At 37.0% G+C, this 9,352-nt stretch overlaps 1 protein-coding gene across 1 annotated transcript; it reads right to left on the reverse strand.

Annotated features, from left to right (window-relative positions):
• Positions 1-1,360: 1,360 nt before the first annotated feature.
• Positions 1,361-3,744, reverse strand: LOC128615914 (C-C chemokine receptor type 7-like). The gene is made up of 2 exons (XM_053638316.1): positions 3,041-3,744; positions 1,361-2,565 (listed from the first exon to the last, which is right to left on the reverse strand). The coding sequence occupies exons 1-2, from the start codon at positions 3,114-3,116 to the stop codon at positions 1,361-1,363; spliced, it is 1,281 nt and encodes a 426-aa protein (XP_053494291.1). The 5' UTR covers positions 3,117-3,744.
• Positions 3,745-9,352: the final 5,608 nt, after the last annotated feature.

Consider the following 9,352-nt stretch of genomic DNA (forward strand, 5'->3'; position numbering starts at 1 on the left):
AACAGATATTTATAGAACTATCAAAATGCAACATCATAAAAACGTATGCTGATTGAGGGAGAACTTTCTCATTTATAAGTCGCTTTGGATAAAAGCGTCTGCTAAGTCCCTTTTGCATAGTTCCTCTAAAGGTTTCTTTCTTCTCATGGAGTTTTTCTTTGATATTCGCTTATGGCTTGCTCATCAGAGATCTAAATCTATATCTGGGTTTCTGTGAATCTCCTTTGTGTCAACTTGAACTGGAAATGTCCTTAATAGACTGGGATAACACTACATTTGACCCTTGAAACCACAAGCAGTGCTTTTATTTCTTTGTTAATTGGCTTATAGCATTTCACAAATGCAGCAGGCAGAATTGTTGGCTAATTAGGGAAAGCAGTATGAGGTTTTATTTAAAGAGAACCACGCTTCTTGGTTCCTTATTTAAAAAAGATACTAATGTATTTGTGTAGTATATGTGTTTTAATGGTTTTAAATTCATTCTAAATGACAACTCGTTCCAGAACCATTGACAAGGAGCACGTTCACCACTCACTCTGAATTATTAGGCTACAACATTAATAAGTAATAGCAGTATTACATCTGGTCTCAATTTAAAAAGATGAATAAAAAAATGTAAAAAGCTGCATTAAATATTAGAGATAAGGCTGAAATGTATGACAAATAACTAGACCTTGTTATATTAGTTTTCCACTATATAAATGAAAATAAATGATGCATTAAATTTTAATACATTATTTACAATGGAAGAAACAGAAACACGATCTCTGCTAAAATGTTTTATACCACAGTGGCTGGGGAGTCAATTCTGATTGGTCTGAAAGTGTTGATTCATTTCCTATAACAGCAGCTCTGACATTAGTTCCAGCTGCAAGGCATATCAAAAGTTTATATTAATGTGCTTATCCTTTCTATATTAACAACTTACATATGGACTTGTATGATTGGATTTAAGCCAAAAAATTATATATATATATATATATATATATATATATATATATATGAATTATGTTTTGTACAAGGTGACATTTATAGAAGGAGTCTCCCATGTCAGCCCATAACGTAACAGAATTTTGTGCCATGGGAAAGTCTTGACGACAGAAGGCTGATGAAAGAATGATGGCTTACAGCGGTTATAACACAAGTTAAACTTTATAAGAATTAAATTGTCTTGCGAACATTGACACATTGCTGTGGTATAAAACACTTGGAGATGTGCTGTTATAGGAAAATAATCAACTTCATGGTAGAAACAGTAACCCCATCATTGATTGATTATTTCCCTAAAAGAGCATACCCCAATGAGTTTTAATATTTACATAGCCTATACAAAAAGTTACATATAGTCAAAAAGAAGAGTTCACTGGCAGGTATATGTTGAAAAAACAATGTCCCCAGGTTTCTGTGAGTTTGGGAAAGTAGAAGGGAAAAATATGTTGGGTGGATATGACTCTTTGGCCCCAGTCAGTGGCATACCTTCAGGATTTTCGATCTTGGCATTGTCAGGTATGATTTCAGGTGAATAAACATCAGAGAAGGGCATTATCGTACTAGTAGGAGGAGGAGACGAGGCACTCATTGAGCTTCCATAGTGCAGGTTTCTTGTTATTTGTGACAGACAAGAACAGATGCAACCACAATCATGGAGCAACCTCATCACATCACCCCGGAATCTTACTCCCACAAGAGCATAGAGCAGTGGGTTGAGGCAGCAACGGACATAAGCAAGACTGCGGGTGACATCCTCGGCCAGGTGAATGTCAGACCACATTTTACATGAATAACTGGATGTGAACAATCGGAAAGACAGCACCATGGCGTATGGCAGCTGAAACAACAGGAAGAGCACTATCAGTGCTACTATGAGTCGCAGTGTCTTCTGTCTGCGAAAGCATTTTCCCCGGCCCTGCATCAACACGCGGCCGATGGTGCTGTAACACACCAGCATGGCAAAACATGGCACGCATAAACCTGTAATCTTTGCCACACGTGCACACATCTTCACCCTCCCTCTGTCACCCTCGTACCCTACGTACTCACACCTCAACGAAATTTCATTCACAGAAGTGAACAAGAGCTCTGGCAGGCTGAGGACAATAGAGGTCACTGCCACGGCAATCGCAGACAATATACTGTAGCATAACATACTTTGACGTAGTGCCTGAGCGGTCCTGGCTCGTACTACAAGCAGGTAGTGATCTATGCCGATGCACACTTGCAACAACAAGCCACCATAAGTGTTAATGGCACAGAGGCCATAGTTTAGCGTGCACATCACGTTTCCTAATGCCCAGAAGCCAATGAAGGTTTCACTGGCTTCCAGTGGCAAAGTCAGGAGCAGCAGCAGGTCGGAAATGGCAAGATAGAAGAGGAAGACGTCGGTCATGCACCGCAGACGGAGGCGACGATACTTGGTGAATGTGGCAATCACCAAACTATTCCCAATTAAACCAAGGAAGAAGGTGATGAGGAAGACTGTGCTCTGGACAGCCATGATGGTCAACTCTTGCCTTTTATCTGGATCACACATCTCAATGCCAAAATCCGAATAGTTCGAATAGTTGCCTGTATTGTAGTGATAAAGAAAGAGTTTGATTACCAAAATAATAATCTCTCATTTGAGATAATCAAATTATCTCTAAAATCCTATCTCTTTAACTGTTCTGATGTAGAAAAAGACTAACTTTACAATGCTTTGATTAATATAGGCATTTCAAAGCAAAGTACACACCAATGCCAAGTTCTACTACAGAATACTAAATGAAGACGGACTATATGGCATCAGTGACCAAGTCCTAATTTCTTTACAGTTCAGCACTATACACAAAACAAAAACAGATATTTATAGAACTATCAAAATGCAACATCATAAAAACGTATGCTGATTGAGGGAGAACTTTCTCATTTGTAAGTCGCTTTGGATAAAAGCGTCTGCTAAGTGAATAAATGTAAATGTAATGTAGAATTGGATGGTAAACTGCTGCCCCCTGCTGTTCCCAAAAGATAATAGCAGATATTATTTTGTCAAGCTTGTAGTCACCTGTGCAGTTGTCATAATCAAAGTCTGTGGTGGGATAGTCTGGGATGGAGGTACAAGAGGTTCTGTTTTCATCCATTGCTCTAAAACAGAGAGAGAGAATTGTATCATTTGTTAATTAATTAATCAGCATCATAATTATCAGTAGCATCAATAACACATAATGCACTGAAAACCACACCAATTTGGCAGGTCACCTTATGGTGCTCATTCAAACTTGCACATTATTTATTCGGCTTGATCATTATTAGAATGATCTACTCATGATTATTAGATGTCTACTCAGCCTGTCATGCCTACAAGGGCAGCGATAATGAAAGAGCAGTTCCCACAAGATTCAAGAGGCAAGGGATTGAATTCAGCAGGAAGCAAAGTAACAACTGCTGTATAAATAAAACCAATGTACAGAGTAGTATCTGATAAGAGTTGCGAGTTTAGGCAAGGACACCACATCCTGGTAAAAGAAGGTGGTGACATTGCAATTCTGAAGAGCAAGAAGCCAAAATTGAATTTCTACAAGGTACATGTTGTCTAGGCAAACATTTCTCCTCAATGCAAGCAACGGTCAGAATGTGGAAAATTATGAACACCATTGTGGAACTATGCATATTGCATAGTTGAGGTGGCTCAGGAGAACAACAGCATCAAAGGAGGCCAACCAAAATTGACGCAAGAGCATAGTGGTCAAGCTTGGCTTGAGGAAAGGATGTCCTGGAAGGAGAGTTTCTAGAGAGATGGTCAGAAGATCCAAAGCATAGTCCATGGATGTTTAGTAAGGTCTATCAGGTAGGGCGTTTAAAAAACTTCTGGCTATACTTACAAGCAAAGCTCTGTGGTTGAGGCATTAAGTCACTGAATGGAAAGTTGCCAGTTCTGAACCAAGGCCATAACCACACCCTGAACATTTGGGAGGACCAAACCATTTGGTAGGGGTGGGGTCACAAATGTAATGGTCCTTTTTAGTTCTCTATGTAATAAAGGCCCAAATATTTATATAGACATTATTTATATATACAATGCAAGACCTTTGTACTTGGGAACAAAATAACTACAGTAAGGTCAGTGAGTATAAGAATACAAAAACAAGTTAGATTAGATGGTTGTTATATTTCATGTTTACTCACTCTCTACCCCCAGGCAAGCCTTTCATCTTATTATCCATATCTGATTATTGGGTGGGACGTGTCCCCTTCAGTGTCTGTGGTGGTTACGGCCCTGCTCTGAACAAAATATATCCGGTTCAGCAGTGATCAGCAAGGCTCTACAGTGCGACCATTTCATTCGCATTTGCGACTGTGAATAAATAATTATTCGCACCGGTGCGAGTGACCTGTTCGGAGTTGTGTAATGCAATCGGAATAAAAACTCCAAAATGCATCTACACCGAGCAACAGTTACTTTCACACTGCTTTTCATCACCTCAGTCAACCAAACAAGTGTGTAAATACTGCAGAAAAGCCATTATGATGACGAGTAACACTGAACATCATCTGCTTCGACTTCCCAATCTCACAAACCGCCATCTTTTATTGATCACACAAAATGACCTGAACTTGCACCTGCTCGTGTAGACACAGCGGTAAATTAATAATAATGTTAACGCAACAAGGTGGGTTTAATTCAAATTTATTTATTAAATAATTCCTCACCAATTCTAATCAAGAGTAGCAACTGTTCAGTCTGTAAACATACAGTACACTGCTGCTCTCCTTCATGAACTCTAATTCACTTCATTTAAACTCACGGTTGCCAGATATCACTAGAAAAGTCAACTCCAGTTTCCATGTTTTGATTTAACCCCCCCCAAAAACATAATATTATCAGCAGAGATGTACACCGTACTGGGGGAACCAATCTAAAACTGATAAACAAACAAAAATAAAACTAATAAAATGTAAAGACAGAAAATGTGCTTAGTTATAAATAAATCATTTAATATAAAAAAATAGATATTATAATAACTTATAATAGAAATATAATAGAAATAAAATGAGAAATTAAATAATGTTTAATTACTATGGGTTGCATTTAATATCATTTTGACATTAAGTTTAGTTTGCTATTTCCTTAGAATGCTATTAGCCTTTTTCCTAATATGGGTCATGTTTGTGTTAGTCTACTTTTAATTAGGACTCTTTATTGTTTAAAATATTTAAAAATAAATATTTTATGCTTGTTTAGTTTTCAATTAACCAACAGTATTTCTCATTGCTATTATTTGAACTCAATTAACAGTGACCATGAGCAGAGAGCTTACATTTAACTGTTTATGATAGACTTCCTGATTAAAGTTTAAACAAAAAAAGATTGGTATTTGGATCGGTTTCGGTCGTAAAAATCCTAATCGGTGCATCAGTAATGAACACCATTAAACTAAAGCACTTTGCATCTGACGGGTAAATGAACTCACCCAATCACATCCTATATGAGATTATTCAGATATCTACACAATATACACAGAGCGGTTCAAGAACTGACTCCAGCCCAGAACCATGACAGTGGAAAATGTCTAATGGTGTAGCTTTATATACAGTATCTCACAAAAGTGAGTACACCCCTCACATTTTTGTAAATATTTGATTATATCTTTTCATGTGACAACACTGAAGAAATGACACTTTGCTACAGTGTAAAGTAGTGAGTGTACAGCTTGTGTAACAGTGTAAATTTGCTGTCCCCTCAAAATAACTCAACACACAGCCATTAATGTCTAAACCGCTGGCAATGAAAGTGAAATTTTACAGTCTGTAAAATTAACTGAAAATATTAAAATTAGTTTATCAAAAGGTAAATTAATGTGTCATGGCTCACACTATGTTCCAAATTCTGTCATAATTGTCCAGCTCAAGTTTTCTCATGCTACTTGTGTGTTATATTGTGGCACATTAATGTTACCATCTCTAAAAAAACAAAAAAACAAACTAAACTTCAACCGTGCTCCTAAATTTTTGTAATTGTTACCATAGAGCCCTGGTGTGTGTGTGTGTGTGTGTGTGTGTGTGTGTGTGTGTGTGTGTGTATGCGTGTGTGTGTATATATGCGTGTGTGTGTATATGTGTGTGTGTGTGTGTGAATGTGTGTGTGTGTATGTGTCTATGTGTGTGTGTATGTGTGTGTGTGTGTATGTGTGTGTATTCTCAATAATTTCCCTCGTAAGCCAAGGCGGATATGAGCTATTATCCGAATGAAGAACGTTAGAACCGTGTGATATAGACTTCAACTTTTCAACACACTTAAAAAATTTTTTGGACATTTTCAAATGAAAAATGTTATAAAAGCATTGTATAGGCTTAGGAAAAATATAAAACTTCAAAAAAATGTTAATATACAGCAGTGACATGTACGTGCGCCTCCAGAAAACCTGAAAAATGAGAGAAATTCAGTGTGAGTACAGTAGGATTATTACCATTATTATTATTAGTAGTAGTAGTAGTTAATGACAGATATTTGCAGTAATCCAATATAAAGTCACAGTTGCACAATATACACTATACAAACTGCTGTTTTTTCTACATCTATGAATGGCGCTGTTATTTTATATTATATACACACATGGTTTGTGTAGGTAACACAACATTAGAAATCATTGTTTGGTTGAATTTTGACACTGGAGCGTGAAGGCTTAACAACCATGTAACACTGGCTCAAACACAAATACACAAAGCTGAGGTGAAGCACACGACTGTGAGAAAATATTTAATACGGCCTCCTGACGTTATTTGTCGTGTTTTAAGCATGTAGTATAAGCTGCTACGAATATGTATAGCTAACATCATGGAAAATAAAAATAAGGCACATGGTAAGCTTGGCTAACATCAGCTATATTTTTCTAATATGTATACTATGTGGCTCATTGTGTCACTTGTCTCTTGACCCCTTATAGCAATAAACATTGATTTTACTCAGTTTCTATGTAATGTACACTAACTAGCAATACTTTAGATAACCTCACCCTTTACCACCAAAGTTATAGACAGATACATTTAAAAACAAGGCTAACTTTAGCAATTTACTAAACTGACTCTTACAAACTCACGAGTCTAGTCATAATTATATTATTTATATAAAAAAAAAAAGCCCGTTAAAGTTGCAAAAACTTTAGAAGACACTCACCACTTCCCCCGTTATTTTGTCTTTGCGACTGCGACAGAGAAAATAAAACCGATTCGCTTTATATCGGTTGTCAGCCAATTATATTTTGACAAAAACTGCACCTACCTACCTGAAGGCAGTTTTTACATTCCTTCAAACCTCTAGCACGACTTGACTCGACCGACTTAAACAATGAAGACTTTGTACTTCTGAATAAATGAAATCTGAGATGCACTAACTCCAGTAATCTGCTTTTGTCCTTTCTGAGTTATTATTGTAATTTGTGTCATGTGCTCTTCATAAATGATTTCATTTTGTTTTATGGGATTTATACATCTTTCATCAGATTATTTACAAGACAAAATTAGGAACTTTTAATGCCATTTAACATCTTTTTTGCTCATTTGTTCTTGACAAGTTGCAGGATTACTTTTAATCACTAGGAGTAGCTATAAGTTTCATAACCTGTCTAACTCGTTTTGTAATATTATTTTTACTCATGCACCTTTGAAACATGGCCTATTAATAAAGTTGATGTATTTGAACAAAACCACAATTAAACAAAATAAAATGAACTTTTTTCAATCATTTATTCAAGAAAAATATTAATCAATGTGATATTCTTCTGTGGAAAAAAATAAGTACACCCTTGGCCTCAGAAGCTAGTTTTGCCTCCTTTAGCAGAAATAACTTCTTGTAGGTGTTTTGCATAACTTTTCCATGCAATATTCTTTTAGTTGCAAGATGTTTGTGGGTTTTCTTGCATGTTCTGCCCGTTTCAAATTCCCCCACAACATTTCAATAGGATTCAAATCCGGGCTTTGACTAGGCCGTTCCATAATCTAACGTTTCTTCTTTTTGAGACATTTCTTGGTGGATTTGCGAGTGTGCTTAGGATCATTATCCGGTTGAAAGGTCCACTTTCGGTTCAACTTCTACTTTCGGGCAGACGGCCTCACATTATCTTCAGGCACTCTTTGATATGATGCAGAATTAATAGTTGAATCAATGAATGTAAGCTGTCCAGTTCCTGAGGCAGCGAAGCAACCCTAAACCATAACATTTCCACCACCGTGCTTCACAGTTGGTATGAGGTACTTCTCCTGAAAATCTGTCTTTGTTCTGTACCAAACATGTCTGTTGTTACTATGGCCAAATAACTCTATCTCTGCTCTGTCTGTCCAGAGCACATTATTCCAAAAGGCCCGGTCTTTGTCTATATCAGAGGTGCCCAAACTTTTTACTATGAAGGGCCACAAACCAAACCTGATTGAGGGCCGTAGGCCGAAAGTTAACGTTGCATTATACCAAACTGTATTATATAAAAATTAAAGTTGTCATGGTTATCCTCATTTATGATTTCATAATATTTACAAATAATTAAATAAATAGGAAACATTAATCTGTAATATGCTTAACTAATGCAGTTTTTTTTTCCCAGAGTTTATAGTTCAATGAAACTTATAGTATAATGAAAACATAGAAACAATCCCATTTATAGTACAGCATGTTCAATTCCTAATACAAATATTCAAGCTATAAGCAATACAGACATATTCCTGCAATATCAGCGACTTCTAATAAGAAACATGAAGCTGGTCCTTATTTTTCAAAAGTTTTTCCAAATTGGGCTGCAGCTGACTTACTGACAATGTCAGGATATTATGTAGGTGAGAGTCAGTTAGTTTGCTTCTCAGTTTACACTTGTTCAAGTTCATCAGACTGAAAGTCTGCTCAAAGAGGTGTTCACTGCCAAACATTCACTGCCAAACAGAGACAGCATCACTTGTGCCTGTTTGCACATCTTTAGGTACCTGTTTGCTGGGACACATTTGTAGAAGTCTGTCAAGGGAAGGGACCTGAACTTGTGTTTGAGTTCTGAATCACACTGAAGCTCAATTAGTTCCATCTGAAGATCATCACTGACTGTGTCCACACTGATGGTGAAGGGTTGAGCAAACATCTCAAAGTCAGTAGCATTGTGTCTGAAGTCTTCAAAGCGACTATCGAACTCCTGGATAAGGTTGCTGAGAACAGCACCATACTCGGGTACCTTCTCTTTCATCATGCCTGCCTCTTTAAACAGGGGAAATGGGCTAAATTTCCTGGACATGGGGATGAGAGAGAGAGAGGAACAGTGTGAGACTGGGAGTGAAAGAAGTGAAAAGCAGGCATGTAAAAACAGAGGGAGGCAAATAGAATAAATAACTGACAAAACAAGAA

The sequence above is a fragment of the Ictalurus furcatus genome, chromosome 1 (genome assembly GCF_023375685.1).
Source record: "Ictalurus furcatus strain D&B chromosome 1, Billie_1.0, whole genome shotgun sequence".
Taxonomy (NCBI): domain Eukaryota; kingdom Metazoa; phylum Chordata; class Actinopteri; order Siluriformes; family Ictaluridae; genus Ictalurus; species Ictalurus furcatus.

What these genes read in the sequence shown, in the direction of transcription:
- LOC128615914 (XM_053638316.1), bottom strand. Translation starts at nt 3,116, where the DNA reads ATGGATGAAAACAGAACCTCTTGTACCTCCATCCCAGACTATCCCACC. An exon ending in TGATTATGACAACTGCACAG is followed by an intron (nt 2,566 to 3,040) that starts GTGACTACAAGC and finishes ACTACAATACAG; the next exon opens with GCAACTATTCGAACTATTCG.